The following is an 18,511-nucleotide window of genomic DNA, read 5'->3' as shown; positions in this document are numbered from 1 at the left end:
AAGCAACCCAAGTACAGATGCCAACAGAGTGAAGGACAAGACTATTCGGAGTAGGTTAAGATTTAAAGAGGAGACATGGCAAAAAGGAATTGAGAAGGGAGGCGCTGAGTGCAAGGAGGAATGAAAGGAAACCCAGCACTAGTCTCTGCAGCACCTAGAGCACAGACAGCTAGAGAAAAAACAGATGCAGCACAGAATGTTTAGAAGAGACAGCAAATGTAAGAAAACAGTGTACAAACATGAAGTAGGGTGTAAGAACAGAAATAATGTGAACATAAATGAAGATCTGCAGCCAGGGCACCGTTAGCCCTTGTGATGGTGACAGAACACATCTGCATCCCCACAACTCAGAAAGACATTTGGAGATGGAAGAGGGGTCGGTGAAGGTCATGTGGAAAACACGGAGAGAAATCTAAAAGGTTGACAAATCAAGACCAAACAACCTGGCAAAAGATGGATTGGTATGGAGAGATGGCAGTAGTAGTTATCCATAATCTACAATTTGTTTTGCAGCCATATTTGGAATATTAAGTTACTATCTGGATGTCACTTATTTTGAAAGTACCAACTAAAGAACCTACAATAGAGTGTTTTCTATACACTCTGCAAATAACTGCTTCTTCATGAACCCTACCCATCAAAAGGTAACTGAATTGGGTCCAGGCAGGGTTAGTCAAGTTGCACCTATGCATGCTAATCCTTAGCTAGGAAGAGTAAGGGTGGTTCCAAAACGACAGCTGAACTTAAATATACACACATATCTAGTTTTCAGAAAAACACATTTTTCCATAATAAGTGAGTTCCACCACATTCAACTTTAAATTCTCCTTTGCTTATCCAGGTAATTTCTTACTTGGGTCCCCAGTAAGTGGTAGGAGTGGAAATATAATTCCTGTGAATGATAACTAGCATGCCATCTGAAAATATTTGTCTAGTGCTTTCTTCCATGGTTATTTAGCAAACTCCTCAGAGCATTTGATTCTTGCAAAATGATTCTAGAATGTGCAGAATTTAAATATGGGGCCGTGCTCTATTTGTAGATCAAGGAGCTCTCTTTCTTCAACTAACAATTATATATCACTGGCTCTATGCCAGTTCTTCAAACTTTCAAACTGGGTTCTGGAAGCACAGCTTAGTTTCTCTTTTAAAAACCAACAATAAGGGGCCAGGTGCAGTGGTTCATGCCCGTAATCCCAGCACTTTTGGAGGCCAAGGTGGCTGGATCACCTGAGGTCAGGAGTTTGAGATCAGCCTGACCAACATGGCAAAACCCCGTCTCTACTAAAAACACAAAAATTAGCCAGGCGTGGTAGCATGTGCCTGTAGTCCCCGCTATGCAGGAAGCTGAGGCACTAGAATCACTTGAACCCGGGAGCAGAAGTTGCAGTGAGCCCAGATCACGCCACTTCACTCCAGCCTGGGCAACAGAGCAAGACTCTGTCTCAAAACAAAACAAAACAAAAAAACCCAAAACCCAAACACAAAACACTAAGGAAACATCTTGAATAAGCGAAAGACCACAGCTCTGACCTCTTCTACCTTCCTCGTGGAGTTGACAGGGCCTAGCTAAAGGGTGGAGAAGGAATGAGTGCTTATTCAAAGGTATTTGAATGAGCCCATCCAAATACCTTTGGGAAGTTGATGAAAAGTTGGACAACCAGGGAAGAGTCCTCCTCATTTACCTGCCTTGCTTTGCTCACCTTGCTGTCATTCTTTTGAGTGGATGAGGAAACCGGCCTTAAGACCCAGAAGAGTCCAGAGAAAGTAAGCTATGCCCATGGCAGGATCCCCACCTGCATCCCCTTATTATTGTTGCCCGAAGCCCCAATTAGCACCTTCCCAAGCAGTGCCCAGCAGAGCCTGCTTTGAGGATGAGATCCATTCATTTTTGAAGTGGCCATTCACGTGATCATCTCCAACCACAGTGTGTCTTTTTTAACCCACACTGACATTCTCCCCAATGGGATCTCCAACTCTGCACCTCTGAGTTTTCTCATACTATCAGCCCTTTGCATCCATGGGCTCCACCAACCACAGGTTCCACCAACCAACTGTGGGTGCCACAGGTAGAAAATGTTTGAAAAAATAAAATATAAAAAAGGATAATACAACAATAAGAAACAATACAAATTAAAAAAGCAATACATTAAAACAACTATTTCTATAAAATTTACATTGAATTAGATATTATGAGTAATCTAGAGATGATTTAAAGTATATGGGGGGCCGGATGTGGTAACTCACGCCTGTAATCCCAGCTTTTTGGGAGGCTGAGGTGGGTGGATCACTTGAGGTCAGGTGTTTGAGACCAGCCTGGCCAACATGATAAAACCCTGTCTCTACTAAAAATACAAAAAGTAGCCAGGCATGGTGGCACACGCCTGTAGTCCCAGCTATTTGGGAGGCTGAGGCAGGAGAACTGCTTGAACCCAGGAGGCAGAGGTTGTAATGGGCAAGGGACAGCCTGGGCGACAGAATGAAATTCCGTCTCAAAATAAATAAATGAATAAATAAAGTATATGGGAGAGAATATGCCTAGGTCATATGCCAAATACTATGCCATTTTATACCAGGTACTTGAGTATCTGAGGATTTTGGTATCCTCAGAGTAGTTCTGGAATCAATCTCTTGTGGAAATTGAGGAATTATTATTCTGGAGAGAAAACCAACATGAGCAGACCAGGGCAGGGGCACTGGATACGCTGCTGCACATGGCGTGGGACTGACTTCGGTAGAAGGAGAATTGCTGATCCAGTGTTGCCAGGGGATACCGCATGCCTAGTCCCTAAAACAAACTAACCAGGAGGGCTCTGGACTTCCTGGAGAGTTTTGCAGACATGACAGGGTCTCCACAGAACTTGGGGTGCTCTCTGGATCCTGGAGTTGGAATATGTCATGCTTTGACACATTCTTTGACAGTCTCAGTAATTAAGAAGAAAAGAGACCAAAAAAAAAAAAAAAAAAAAAAGACATTTCTTCAGGACCTGGGGCCCTTTGGGACACAATAACCAAAGCTTCCGCTAAAAAGTCTACATAACCTTCAATTATTCCTTTGGGCCTGGAAAGTGGGCAATTGTGGTTGAACAATCCTACTGGAAGTGCCTCACTGTACTGCTAAGTATCCCTATTCAACAACTGGCTCAGAAATGGAGTCCCTTCTTCAGGACAAATCTGTGCCAAGTACATAGCTCCACTCTGAGGTCAGATACCTTCAAGTTTTAACATTCCGATTTGGTTGGAGAATGTGCAGCATAGCCAATATTCTCTTTTTCTCTGAAGGAGGCCTGTGCTATTTAATTATAATAGATCTTGGCATTTACATATTTGACATCTGTGGCTTTGACTATTCCCAGAGACCTCAAAGGTCCAAGAGCTGCAATAATCTGTTATTTTGCAAAGGCGTGCTGAGAGCCTGGGATATAGGAGCCATTCACTTGTTTAATGAGTGAAATTAGTGTGCAGGCAGAACCCATACCTCTGTGAGGTTTTGTCATTGTATGCTACAGTCTTAAAGGCCATAATGCTCAAGATGTGACTATAGTGATGATTGCAAAGGTGAGGATTCTTCTGGATCATGAAGACGTCAATAATGTCCCTCTCAAATGTTAAGGGTTTATTGTAATATGGACGTAAATTAATCACGTACCTATCCCCACTTCACCTCTGTCACTACTACGTCCTTAGTGAAGGTTAATTTAGAAACTTCAGTGGTACCACACACATTGCAGGGAGCTCTCACTGCTCCTTTATTCAATCCATCTCAGCCATACCACTTCTCCCATGTTCCTTGATTTGCCTGTACTCTTTTATCCTCTCCACTTGACGGTAAGATCCTTGAGAGCTGAAATGTCAGTTTGTCTTATTCACTTATTTAACCCCAGTGCCTAGTAAGGTACCTAGTACATAGCAAATATTTAACAAATGTCTGTTGAATGACTGAGCACTGACTATGAGAAGGCACTGTACATTTTTTTCATATTTATATTTAGTATTCCCTTGAAGAATAGAGAACATTATTTCTGTTGTCCAACAAAAACCTGGTACTCAGAAAAGTGATGTGACTTGTTAAAAGTTACTGGTAGGTGATGGATTCACATCTGCTTTCATATTCCAAAACTCGTGCTTTTCTATTCTTCCATGCTGCTAAAAGCACCTTTGAAGAAGTAAAGCATACAACCAGACATGTGAATTCGTGGATCCTATATTATTGATAGAGCACAGGCCTGGCCTCAACTTGATTATATTTAGGGGAGTATAGTGAAGGCAGATTTTCAATACTACCAGGCTTGATAGGCAAATAAAGTTACACAAAGGGGGAGAGACTGGAAAGCAGATGTTCCAAGTATCACACAATTTTGTCCAGTACCCTGAAGGTGTCCATTTCGGTTCCCAGACTGGTATGGCAATTAGCACAGCCTCTGGGTTCTTGCTAAGTTGGGATTGAAAGTTGGAATTAAAGAGCAAACAATCATTACTCAATTAAGCAAGTTGTTTGAAAAACCACCTCTTTGCTGGGTCTCCTGATTTGGTCAAGAGCTTTAGAATCTTTCACCTCCAAGTTGGGGTGAAAGGGCCAGCAGCATCCAGAGCTTGTTAGAAATGCGGCATCTCAATCCCTCCCCTAGACCTGGATCCTAATCTGCCCTTCAGTGAGATCCCTGGATGATTGAGCAACACATTGAAATTTAAGAAGCATGACTGCAGAAGATATTCTAAGGTCCTTTCTAGCTCTGGTATTTTATGAGTTTAGGTAAGTACTCTTCATAGTAACCCCAAACTGGCATGCTCATTACTTAGGGTCATACAAAGAGCCAAGTAACCTAAACAACTCAACAGTATCTTCTGAAGAGTATTGTTAATTTATCAATATTACTATGAAGAGTCTTGTTTCCTGAGCATATGCCATGTACCAGGTACACTGCATACAATGCCTTGAATCATCTTAATGGCCCTGCAAGAGAGATATTATTGTCCCCATTTTGCCAAAGAGGAAATAATTTCATCGGTTAATAAAATTTCCCCAAACTACATTGTTAAATCAGTAGTGGAGCCAGAATGCTAACCCAGAGTACTTAGAGCCCACGATTTTTCTGCTCCATAATACTACCTCTAGTTGTAAAATTGCAATTTAAAGTATCAAGAATGGGGTGCCATGTGAGAACAGATGAGCAGGTTTTGGACTCATTATTCTGCAATGAATGAAGTCTAAAAAATAAATGAAAAGGGATGGATGCGAACATAGATTTGTTCACCAAACCCTAGAATATCTAGACCAGAATCTCAAACTTTTGGAGGTTGACATACCTTTAGAGCGAGTATCACCCAGAAGTGATAATTTGCAAGGCTCATTTACACCAAGATATTATACAAACTGAAAACGCAAATGAGTTTGAGGAAGGTTTAGTCATATTCAGAGATCCTAGGTGCATAATTGATTATTAATCGAATGAAGAAATTAATAGAATGAATTAAGCCTCTGATCTCTGAAAAACGACCTATCCATGTCATGGGTAGAAAGAGTTCTGAATCATGTTTGTGTCCTTTGTAGGGACATGGATGCAGCTGGAAACCATCATTCTTAGCAAACTATCACAAGAACAGAAAACCAAACACCGCATGTTCTCACTCATAGGTGGGAACTGAACAATGAGATCACTTGGACTCAGGAAGGGGAACATCACACACCGGGGCCTATCATGGGGAGGGGGGAGGGGGGAGGGATTGCATTGGGAGTTATACCTGATGTAAATGATGAGTTGATGGGTGCAGCACACCAACATGGCACAAATATACATACGTAACAAACCGGCACGTTATGCACATGTACCCTACAACTTAAAGTATAATAATAATAAATAAATTTAAAAAAAAAAGAAAAAGAAAGAGTTCTGAATCAGAAGAACCACAAGTCTGTCAAATTATGGCAAATTTTGTGGTCTTAATGTCATTTAATGCCTTACCATATCTTCTTCCACACTGACATCGCCATAATTGTGTGAAATTCTATGGAGTTTGTTTTCCCAGTGAAGCCCTGTCCTTCACTTGTATGTATAAACACTCTCCCCAGAGTACATATAAATGGATAGTATTCTCCGGAAGGCACAGGTTTCTACTTACATTAACAAATGATTATCCTTCCCAGCAAAATGACTAAACAGAGCTCTAATAAATCAATTTGTCAATGGCCATTTCCCTTCAAGAGACAATATCCCCTGATACATTCTTGGCGAGTGCAAATATGACCTACGCTGAGTGCTTATGTCTATGGTTCAGAAAATCTTAGAGCTGGAAGGAACTGCAAAAAGGACTGACCTTGCCTCCAGGCAAGGAAAGTATTGCTATTCCCAGTTTGCATATGAGAAAGTTTAGTTCCAGACCCACTAAATGACCTGCCCCAAGTCACATTATTAGGAAGGGATTGAGTAAGAACAGGGGCAGGGTCTCCCGGGTCACTCAGCTCTGTCGTCAGCAGTGCCCAGCTCTTTTTGAGCTCTGTCTCATAGCTGGACCTGGGCAGAAGCACTCCTAGAACACCTCTCCCTAGCTTCTATGGCTTCCCACTTTTCCATGAGTTCCTTCCTCCTCCTCTTCTGGAGGTTATATGGCTTCATTTCCCACTGAAGGTATAATGAGCAGGTTCTTGAAACATTAGACACCCCCCACCACAACTTCCTATATGCTCCTTTTACTCTTCACACCACCTCCTGCCACTGCTTATTACTTGTGGATATGTGCAGTCATTCAGAGGCAGTTCTGTTTCTCATCTCCACCCTTCTAGGCCACCCTGGAAAGTCTACTTTCTCATAAGCTACAAATCCTGAGAAAAGTCATTCTGCTTTCCCTTTTAAAGCTATCCAACTGAAAAAAGGACAGAATATCCAATTTGCAAGGGGGTTCAATGGGCAGAGGCCTTAGGGTAATAGAGGTGACAGAAGTGTAACACCCAGTTTCTGAAGGGCAGAACAGGGCAGTAACCCAAGAAGAGGTATTTCAGGAGAGTCCTAGACTGTGAAAAGAGATGACCACACAGAAGATACATTTTCTCCCACAATTCCTAGGATGTTTCTCCTTCACTGCTTCACCAGATTTTGGAGCTTAGACCTGTGACTAAAGACAAGTGGCCACTGCCCTGGGAGCTCTGCTTCTCCAAGATACTTTCCAGTATCCAAGCCATACTGACTCAATTCAACAAACCTGGGCAAGCCTCACACCATAAAATAGTCTATGGGCATTTTAAAAGATCGCCAAATTTCTATCAATTTTGCAATTTCAAAATTAAAGATGTGCCTGGAATCTGGTTATACAGTGAGACTGGCAATACAGTACCAATGAACAAAGCCAATGCCAGTTGTTTTCTTGAGAATGTTCTGATTGGACTATTGCTGCCCAGAATGGAAAGGATTGGTTTCAAAGCTCATAGACACCCTTCATATGAGGAAGGGAGGAAGAAGAGGCCCAAGCAGTTCTCTAGTCCTTCTTAGTCACAAGAATTCTCCAAAATCTGATATCATGAAACTTCTGTCATCCCACAGCTCCACCAGCCATCATTTTGTGTTTCAGAGAACAAAATGTTCTGTGTCCTTAGCTCTTGTCACAGGATTCCTTACCCAGAAACAATTTAAAGTGAGAAAACTGAAGAAGAGTTTGGAAGCAGAACCTGTCCAGTGGTGTCTGCTGATCCTGCATACCTGTGATGGAACCAAAGTTTGACATTAACACAAACACAAGGAAACGTTGTAAAGTGCAGTACAGAAGGACAGAAAGAGATGGCAAAAGATGAGGTTGGGGAGGGGCAGAATACAGGAAGGTTACTTACACAGTTTCATCATTCTTGAATTCCAACTCCCCATATGTGTCTTCAAAGTCCTCACCGCCACCCTTGGCTGTCCCTTCTACTGTCCTAAAGGGGATGATGACTGTACCCCGGGCACCTGATGTCCGCAGAACCTTGACTTCCATAACACCAATACTCTCACTGACATGAATAGTATCACATTCAAAAGTGAAGATGCCTGCATGGTCATCATCCAAGATGGTAACTGTGGCCACACAAGGGGAGGCTAGGACAGCCCGAGGCAAGGGAAGACTGTTGAATATTGCTGGAGGCATCCCCTCCTCTGGCTGCTCCTCCTCTATGCGGACATTGCTCAACCTTACAAAGAAGTGTTCATCCTCCTCAAAAATGTCATCATCAATAATGCCTACAGAGAACTCCTTCTGGGTCTCTCCTGGCTTCAGAACCACTGTGCCCTCTGTGAACTCATAGTCAGCCCCTGCATTGGCAGAACCATCCTCTGTTTTGTAGTCCACATACATGGTCTTTGACATGTCTCCCCCTTTCCTCACAACTGTCAGGAGTACAGCCCCACAGTTCTCCAGGCACTGGTAAGAACACGGGTCAAAGAAGACCTTGGAAATAAAGTCCTCAGGCTCATCGGTATGCACCTCGCTCATGCTGGAGGCCTTCTTGGCTTGTTCTGCTGCATGTTTCTTCAGGATATTGCCTGCACCAGTCATCATACGGGTGGCTTGGATCCGGTAGAAGGCGCGGCTCTTCTGTTGGTGGGAAAGAGCATAGTAATTGGCCATCTCCACCAGCTGATCTAAGTCCTTCTCTGGGTGTTTTTGCTTCAGATCCTTGAGAATCCGGATCATCTCTCTGCGGGACTCATCCACTTCCTTCCCTTCCAGGGGCACCAGGTTCCCATCTAGAAAATGGGAATTCATCATTTTCCCATCCATCTCAATGCCCTTAGGGTGGTCACCCTCTGTCTCTATGATAATTCCTCGGTGTTTATCTGTGCGGTACTTTTTGTGCATGTATTTGTAGAAGAGCAGTCGTTTATCTGCCACCCAGGCCAGAAGGACACACACTGGAAAGAAGAAGAGAGTGAGGAGGCCCTCCCAAACCTGGACCACACCAGGGGAGAAGACTGCCAGAATCATATAGAGCCAGATGTAGGCAAAGATACTCCAAGCAGCAGTGATGAAGAAGACTCGTAGGTGCTTGATCTTGCGAGTCTCTCCGTCTGGGATCACGTAGACACAGATGCCAATGATGATGAACATGTTGAAGGCTGCACTCCCTACAATGGTAGAAGGTCCCAGATCACCAGCAATGAACCCATGACCACACACCTCAATTAAAGAGAGGAGTATCTCAGGAGCAGAGGAACCCAGGGCCATAAGGGTCAGGTTGGAGACAGTTTCATTCCAGACCCGAATAGTGGTTGTGCTGGTTTCTCCATTGGGTTTTTTAATTGTCACTTCTCTCTCTTGAGAGGTGATGACTTCAATAGATGCCATGAAGCGGTCAGCAATGATGGACACCCCCAGGAACATGTATATCAGGGCCACAAAATAGACAATGACCCTGGCAATCTTGTCCCCAAGGGAAGGGTTCTCCGGGTACCAGATTGGCAGGATGACACCCTCCTTGCAGTCTGATGACCCTGAACAGGACTCATTGTTCTGCCCTGTGCTTGGCACATCCCCTGAGCCACCAGCCTCTGCTCGAAGACCATTCAAGAAGAGTACAAAGGTAACCAGGCCAAAATGGAGGAAGGCAGAGGTGAGAGGCTGCAACCTTAACCACGCCATACACGAGACTTAGCCACTGGCTTCTATTGCAGCACCAATCGTCCTCCTGATAGGCCAGAGACCTAGAAAAGATCAGAAAGGCAGGAAAAGGCATGAGGAAAAAAGGGACAGCAAACGGCAGTTTCCCACCAATACAACTGATGCTTCACCTCCAGTGACATATTGCACTAACATATGGGGCAGTCTCTCACTTGGAAAAATAGATGTCAATGGGAGGCACAAATAACTGCTCTGTCCTCCAAACCATCTGGTGGAGACTCCATTGAAAAATGGCTTGAAATAGCTGGGAATATTGGGGATGGAAATGCAGCAATATCCTTCAAGTCCTGTCTCCCAAACCTCTATTACCTGTGAGAGTTATCAAGAAGCAACTTAAAATAGGCAATGTATAACCTGAATCTTCATCCCCATCTATACTGTTTCTGAGGTGTTCGGACTTCCTTACCCTGTTGTCATTATACTCAAGAATCTTGGATAACATAGGTTTGCAAGAGTATATTGAATTGAATTTTCATGGACTAGTCCCTGAAAAATTGAAAACCTTGCTCTGCATATAACTGAACTCCCTTGGAAAGAAACTTCCTCCCCAAATGCAAGACTTCTGGAGGCAAGCTATAATTCTGAGATAGCTTGGGAAATCTAAAGAGTTGATTCATAGTGAATGCCACCCACCCATAGCCAAACAGAGGCCCTGTAAGGTGTGCCCAAGACCAAGTTCACAGCAGCTCTGAGCCCTCCAGTAAAACCTGCTTATGAGCAGTTTAAGCAGGCAGTAACAGGAAGATGATCATTCAAATTTCACTCAAATTTCAAACCCAAACATGAAAAGGAACAAGTGGTAAAAATCATTATTAATAAAACATGCAAATGTCTCTCAGATAAGTTTTGTTAAACTGGAGACAAGATTTTGGGGGTGATATGTAGCCTCATCTACTGGCCTCAAACCACTAAAAGGTGAGTTTGAGCTCAGAAGAATGGGAAGAAATGCAGTTGAAACTATTACATACTCATCTTACCACTCACTGCCTCATTTGGGTGGAATGAGAATGAAAATAACCATGCAATAGCTAAAAAAGCGGGGGGGGGGGGATCTTTCTCCCTCTGCTACAACTGTGTAGGGTACCCTTGGTAATAAAGGAAAGCCGATTTGGATTTGTACAGCACCTTAAAGATTCAAAGTCTTCATTCCCCATATATGCTCCTTTTTCTCCTGTTTCCCAGCTCAGAAAATAGCATTTTCAGCCACCCAGTTACTCATGCTAGAAAGCAGGTGTTAGTCTGCAAGGCTTCATCTCTCTTCTCTCCCTTATCTAATCAGTAAATCCTCTCAACTCTTCCACCATTTCTACCACCATCATCCCAGCCCAGGCCACCATCACTCCTTACCTCATGAATCTACTTCAGTAGCCTCCTAATGGAGCTCACCACTCCAACACTTGCTAGTTCTCGATTCCACTTTCCTCATATAGCCACTGTAATCTTTTTTTAAAAACAAACAAACAAACAAACAGACTTAAGCAAATCACTCCCCTATTTGAACCGCTTTAGTAGTCTTTTCTTGCTCTTGATATAAAGATCAGGTTCTTACACATGATCTTCAAAGTCTTGCATGAACTCATTCCTTCCCACTCATCCCCCTTCATCCCATCACTCTCTCCCTTATTACATTTCAACAACAATGGCCTTCATTTCACTCCTGGATTATACCAAGTGACTGTCCACCCCAGGACCTTTGTACATGCCATTATTCTCATTCATCTTTGAAATGAGGGTTTCCTCTTTGCACTCCCCACCCTTAATAATGCTTTAGATCTCATCCATTAAACAGTGAATGACATAAGAGCAAAGACTGTGTCTCTTCTGTTTATCATGGTATCCTGAGTGGTTAGTAGGTTCTCAGTAACTATATGTTTTCGGAATGAATAAATGTAGTCACCAAGGAAGCTTCCTCAGATATCAGCCTTCTTTATTTTTTATCTGAATTATAGCCATTTGCTTTGCAAATACATATACATTTCATAGACAAATCCTGACTGAATTTTAGAGGCTATGTGGGACCTCTTTAAATTCCCAAAGCCTGTTCTCAAAGAGAAATTCTCTTTGGGACACAAAACATCAGGGTGCATATTGTCCCCATGAAGACCTCCTTCCCAAAGGGCTGAGGGTGAACTTGGTTTAATCCCTAGAGTGGCAGCCAAGTGCTGAAGCCCACATTCCCCATTAGTCTAGGTGCTGGGGGCATCTCAACAGGTGCTGGGGGCCTCTGCCTCTTTGACCTCACTCAGAGGAGAAGAGGTTATGAGGATGACTGTGGAGGAATAGAGTGGTTGAAGGTGTTCAGCATCCATCTTCAAAGTTTAAGAAAGCTCTTGTCATCAATGATGTGCACAGAGGCTTTCATTCAGAGGTTTGACACTCACCCACCCCAGAGAAATGTGGAGAGAAAAGGATCTTGGCTCCCTACTTTGACCTCTGAAAACCCTGACACTTTGTGGATTCCAATGAGCCCCATGCAGCGACGACAGATGGTAGGCACAGCTGAGCAGCTCTTTCATCAAGTGCCAACCCAATGACAGGGGGTGGCTGCTGTGAGAGCCAACCAATCCCAAGAGGGTGAGTATCTATAGGGGAGGGAAGAGAGCTGGTCTTCCAGAGTAAAAGGACATGGAACATTGGGATGGTAGAATCATCCTGTTGAACAGGGGACTTGGAGTCCTATTTATCTTATGGACCAGGAGAATTAAGGAGGATGACAGTCTTTGTTCTCCTTTGGCCCTGTAGACACTCTGTGGCAACAGGTTTTTCTGGGGAAAGTGCTATCATATGATCAGAATCAGAGGCCAGTTTAAAAAGACTATTCCATGAGAAAATAAATGAACTGAAGGAAAAGATTAAGGAAAACAAGGCAAGGCTAGGCGCCGTGGCTCACACCTGTAATCCCAGCACTTTGGGAGGTTGAGGCAGGTGGATCACTTGAGGTCAGGAGTTCCAGGTCAGCCTGACCAACATGGTGAAACCCCGTCTCTACTAAAAATACAAAATTAGCTGGGCGTGGTGGTGCACGCCTGTAATCCCAGCTACTTAGGAGGCTGAGGCAAGAGAATGGCTTGAACTCGGGAGGCGGGGGTTGCAGTGAGCCAAGATCGCACCATTGCACTCCAGCTTGGGTAACAACAGTGAAACTCCATCTCAAAAACAAAAAAGAAAAAGAAAAGAAGGCAAGGAGGTGAGATGGCTAGTAAATGCATGCAACAAGTTTTTGAAATTGAAGGTGGAAAATGCCCTGTGAATGCCCAGTTCCTCTCTGCAGCCCTGCTAGGAAATGGTTTCTGGCTGAGATGTTAGAGAAAGCAGGAAAATCTCTAATGACCAAGCCAGTGGTCATTTTTTATGCAATTGTCCCTGGCCCAGACACCAACTGAGATAGATTCCAACATCCTGGGGGTCCAGCTCAACCCTTTAGAGACCCAGCTGATCTTCTGTGGTTCCAGAAGGCTATTAACCCCGAGGCATACTCAGGGATATGACTCAACTTGAGACCCTTCCCCCCAAGGAGCACCCCAAATCATAAAGATATTAATAACAGTAATTAGCATCTACAAGTGTTTATTGTGTGCATAATGCTGAGTGCTTTCTCATTTAATTTTCATAGCAACCCTATGAGGTTAGTAATATTTTTATACCTATTTTATATTTTGGGAAACTGAGTCTTAGCTAAGTCATTTATTTGAAGTACACAGGAAATAGAACTAGAACTCACAGACAGATGACATAAAGTAAGGTTTTAACCATCCCATTCTACTAAGCTGTACCACTTTGTTGTAGGACATCCATGGCCTCCAATCAGTTTCTAGTCTGATGTGGACTTATAAGTAAGATGACTGTCCCACACCTGTTCAGAGGAGAAACTTGCCGTTTCAATGCCTAGTTCCCAGGCTTACTGGGGTTGTTCTGGCTGCCTGCTGCAGCCTCCCAACAAATATTCTCCTTCTCATCGGTTCTGTTTGACAAACATTGACAAAAGTCTGTGATCTGCTAGACCTGGTATTAGACGCTGGTGGATTAAATGGAAAAAAAAAAAAAGAGAGAGACACCGCGTTTGCCCTCAAAGGTACAATCTAGCAGAGGTATACAGATGTACAAATAGACACTTTTATTGTAAAAAGAGGAGGTAGGGCAGAATGCTATGGGAATGTGAAGAGGGCACTGAGCCAGCCTGGGGATTCAGGGAGGCGTTCTGAAGGAGGTGATCCCTGAAATGAGACTTCAAGCATGAGTGAGCTTTAGTCAAAAAAAAAAAAAAAAAAAAAAGGAAACTGGGAAGGGCATTCGAGTCAAAAAGAACAGCCCAGGCAAAGGCAAAGACATGGAAACATGATGGAAAAGGCTGCTGTGGGCATGGGATTACAAGACATGCAGCATGAGGCAGGAGGCCCAGTAGATGAGGCTAGACAGTAGGGAAAACTTCACTCATGGCAAGCTTTAGATGCCAGGCAGAGAAGACGAGGTTTTATTCTAAGGGCAATGAAAAGCCAATGATAGGATTGTAAACCAAAGAATGACATGGTATGAGTTGTCTTTCAGAAATACCAATTTCACCTAAGGGTTTAGGACGGCAGTAAGGTGGCAAGACAGGAGCAGGAAGGTCAGACAGAACTCTATTGCAAACTGAACAGATACAGACAAGCACGGTGGGCCTAGGTAGATTCTGCTCATGATGACCGTCTGTCCTCATGTCACATCCCCCTCTCTCAGCCAAACTGATGCCCTGGCTCAGCCCCCAGGCTCTCATCTCTTTCCCAGATCATCTTCCTAACGCCCCTGAGGCCATCTGCAAGGTGTCTGTGTCCTCAGCAGTGGCTCCTGACATCTTTTAATATCACTGGCAAATTTAATTAAAGTCACCGTTCTTCCGCTCTTCCAGATCATTAATAAAACAGTGCCACCAGGACAGACTGAGCAAATTATCCCTCCTGCTATGCCCTCCACTTTCTCCAATGGGAACACTGCTCCCGGCATGTCACCAGCCTGGGTAGAGTTGTACCTCTCTGCTTCTAAATCTGGGCCCCTGCACAGGTGTCATAGCCAATTTACATTAAAGTTTTAGGTCCAGCCAGGCTGCACTGGCTCTGATGTGTCAACCGAGTCCAAGCACACTGCCTATTCTCCTGCACTTCTTCTGCCTCCAGTGGGCGGAAGTCAGTGCAGTCCTGTCCTCGGCAATACTCCTCGAGAGCCACAGGAACGAAGTTTCTGACTCTCTCAAGAGTGGGAAAGATGTGACCTCCGCTGCTTAGGTAGCTTGATTGCCACAACTGGAACTTGTATCCAAGGAGGAAAATAGAATGATATTAAATGTTTTTCTTGCATTATTAATGTTTTGAATCTTCACAGTGAAAGAGGTGATATTATCACCACACCTGTTTTAGAGATGGCAAATGGCAACTCGTAGAGGTTAGGGAATTTCCCCAAGACCCCAGTTAGTAAACAGAAAGGTAAGCATTTGAGTTCTGGCAGTCTACCTCCAAGACACATGGTGTTACCACTGTGCTTGGCATATACCCTAGGTTTGAGGGCCTCTTTGAGCAAAGGCTCAAGGAGGGCAGGCTGAGTCTTTCTAGATGTGGAGGCCCCCAACAAGCTTGGAAGCTCTACATACAGGCAGAGTGGCTCCATGGTAAAGCCCTGGATTTGAAAATGGACAAGAACTTCCTTTCCAGCCTTGCTCAATGAGGTGTGAGACCTTGGGAAGTCAGTGACTGTCTTAAGGCAGCAGCTTCCTCATCCATAAAATGCAGGTTTGGTTAGATGATTGCTATAGTTCCTTCCGGGTTAGATGATCACTATAGTTCCTTCCAGTCGAACATGCTTTGATGACAGGAAAGGAAAAAAGTAAAGGGACACATTTATTTTAGGTGGGCCCAGAGCCACGTGAAAACCAGGTGTGGAATTTAGACTCCCAGAGAGACCTCAGAGGATAAGAGAATAAGCTAGGAAGGGGGTGGTAGGAAGCGGGGACCAGGGAAAAGTCAAGGAGAGCCTACATTCTGGATTTACCAAAAGCCCCTTGGACCAAATCCATTTTTTTCCCCATTAAGGCCAAACGCTGTGCTAACAATTGCAGGTACAGCCATGAACCACTTCTCCAACCTCTGAGAGTTTATTTTCTGATGAGGGGTGGAGATAAACAAGTAATTATTGTAATAATTGATTACAACTATGTCTTGAAAAGTAATATGATTTTCTTCTGCTGCTCTAAGTGCTCAGGTTGGTGGCTCTACAGCTGCCTCAACCTGTGTGGGCAGTGGCTGCAGTGCAGCAGGGCTTTTAATGTAGAGAATGTTGCAGTCATATGTGAGATAATATTATACTGTTCTTGCTTCTCTGATCTCAGGCAATTGTCATATTTTGCCTTCTCTGAAGTTTCTCAGACCTTTAATGACTTCCGAACCATCTGACAGTTTCATGTAACCCTGCTGACATTCTCCCAAGTACTACTACACAAGAAGAGAAAAGAAAGCTTCCTAGACAGACCAGGGCATCAGCAGGCCTCCATCTCCTCATGCTTTATATGGACCAAGGACTTTTAAAAAGTGATGACAGCAATGATCATATATATTTATCAGGCAGCTACTCTATAGCCACACTGCTCTAGGCACTTTTATATCTGTTATTTAACACCTCACAACCCCACCATGAGACATGTCTTGTTACCTGTTTTAGAAAAGAGGATACAGGGGCCTCAAAGATTCATAATTTACCCAAGGTCCATTAGCTGACCAAGTAGCAAAGAGGGGCTATGAAACTTGGTATGTCAAATGCTAAAGTCTGCTTTTAAGCTCCAGGGGATGAAAGGGATGGTGGAAGAGTAGGCTAGGAATCAAGATCCCTTAGGTCAAGAACTTCAGGCTCCAGAAAGTTCTGTGTCTTCTGGGAAGCCTTCCCTGAAAATGTGTCTTCCCCCCTTTTTTTTTTTGAGAAGGAGTCTCACTCTGTCGGCCAGGCTGGAGTGTAGTGGCACAATCTCAGCTCACTGCAACCTCTGCCTCCCAGGATCAAGTGATTCTCCTGCCTCAGCCTCCCAAGTAGTTGGGATGACAGGTGTGCACCACCACACCCGGCTAATTTTTGTATTTTTAGTAGAGGCATGGTTTTACCATGTTGGCCAAGCTGGTCTCGAACTCCTGACCTCAAGTGATCCACCCACCTCAGCCTCCCAAAGGGGAAGCTTTTTTGTTTGTAACAATGAATTGTCACACTCTGTGAAACTCTATTGATAGGACTAAGAGGTTGAACTTGATCTCTGATACCCTCTCTGCCTCTAAAATTCTATGATTCAAACATGCCTGAAATGTGCTAGACTTGTGTAAACCAGAGGACTTTGCTCTCTGCAAATCCTTGACAGATCTGGGGAGTTACAAACACTGAGAGTGGGCCAGAAAGCTAGGAAGAGAGAGTGCTTAGCTCAGCTTAATTTAAGTTTTGTTTTTCCCATGGCTGGATCTACATCTGCATTTAAGTCATCCTCCAGTTGGAGACAGTGATGGAACCAGGATCACATTCTAGAGATGGCTGTACATCTGAATAATCATGGAGTTCTAAAAAATACAGACATCTGGATCCTACTCCAGACCTAAGTTTTGAACTCTCTGGAAGAGGAGCCTAAATATTTATGTTTTTGAAAAGTTCCTTAGTTGATTTTAAGATACAGACAAGGTTGAAAATCCTGGGAGAGAAGAGAAGGAACCTCACCTGACTATGACATTTGCATCCCAGAAATTCCAGCCATTAGAGACTTTCTTTGGACTGGGAGAAGGACTTACAGCAGATCATGCGCTGACTCACAAATGGGTACCACAAGACATTTCTATGTTCTGGACAAACATCTCACCTTCTTGAAATCTCACTTCCTTTCATACCCTGCCAAGAATAGTCAGCATCAATTCTCTACCCACATAAGCAGATTTTCCCTTTGTCTTTCCCTAAACTTGCTGTCTACTTGGTTTATACTTGTACTGATGAAATATAAAAGATCCATAATTCCCTTGTCTTTGTAGGAAAATGATGCCATTCATCCATTTTCAGCAAGTTGTATTTCTAAATATTTTTCCTTTCAGTGATAATAGCTTAGGTCTACTTCTTCACACTTCCTCATGGCCTCTTTGTTCATTCACTCGCTTACTCATTTATTCATTCATGCATGCATGCATGCATTTGTATGAAACCCAGCTTATGTGTCACAGGCTGACTTTCACTGAATTATGCTGAGAAGGTTAATTTGTTCCAAACTCATTTTTTTCCCACACACTCAAAAAAGTTAGAATATAAGTTCCAAGAGGGTAGAAATTTTTATCTGATATTTCTGTACCCCCAGTGCCTAAATCAGTGCCTGGCATATCGTAGATGCTCAGTATATATTTATTGAATGAATGAGTACATCGAATGAATGTGCAAAAATAGAAGGGATAATATCCAGTGATTTCTCCCATCTTTGGCAGTGTTCAAATTGGAGGCTGGAGAACCATCTGTCAGGGATGCTGTGAGCACGGTTTTCTGAATTTGAGTAATATGAATAAAATATAATCCCTCTAGAGAAGCACACACTTCACTGGAGAACACTGACAGAAAACCAAATAATTACAATGAAACAAGTACCAGATTTAGAAGCATGTGCAACGTGCCAAGAGATCACAAGAAAGGAAGGTATAGCACTGCTTGGGATCACTGGGGCCGGCTGCATGAACCAGCTAACATTAGATCTAGGATTTAATGAATGAACAGGAGTTAACTGGGTGGAAGCCAATGTATCTCAAACAAAGGCCATAGGAAGCCCATGCTAAAGGGCATGGAAGCCTGAACAAGCAGTGTCTGTTTCCAGAAGGATGAGCAGTATGGCTGAAAGACTTGAGAG

General features: G+C 43.5%; 1 protein-coding gene across 12 annotated transcripts in view; it reads right to left on the bottom strand.

The window, feature by feature from the left end:
• The window catches only part of SLC8A3 (solute carrier family 8 member A3), a 140,082-nt gene that overhangs the window by 110,177 nt on the left and 11,394 nt on the right, over nucleotides 1–18,511 (bottom strand). For 7 of the 12 annotated variants that reach the window (XM_009211837.4, XM_017961287.3, XM_009211840.4 and 4 more), the window contains exons 2-3: nucleotides 10,987–11,079; nucleotides 7,817–9,662 (exon numbers count right to left, since the gene is read on the bottom strand). In XM_009211837.4, coding sequence (XP_009210101.1) covers nucleotides 7,817–9,600 — 1,784 coding nt within the window. In that variant the 5' untranslated portion in view covers nucleotides 9,601–9,662; nucleotides 10,987–11,079. Of the gene's footprint in view, nucleotides 1–7,816; nucleotides 9,663–10,986; nucleotides 12,596–18,511 lie in introns of those variants that run through there. The other 5 variants (XM_017961290.2, XM_017961291.2, XM_017961288.2 and 2 more) reach the window with 3 other exon arrangements.

Source organism: Papio anubis, chromosome 7 (assembly GCF_008728515.1).
Source record: "Papio anubis isolate 15944 chromosome 7, Panubis1.0, whole genome shotgun sequence".
Lineage (NCBI taxonomy): Eukaryota > Metazoa > Chordata > Mammalia > Primates > Cercopithecidae > Papio > Papio anubis.
Note: the sequence above shows the minus strand (reverse complement) of the source record. Positions and strands in the feature narration are given on the sequence as shown.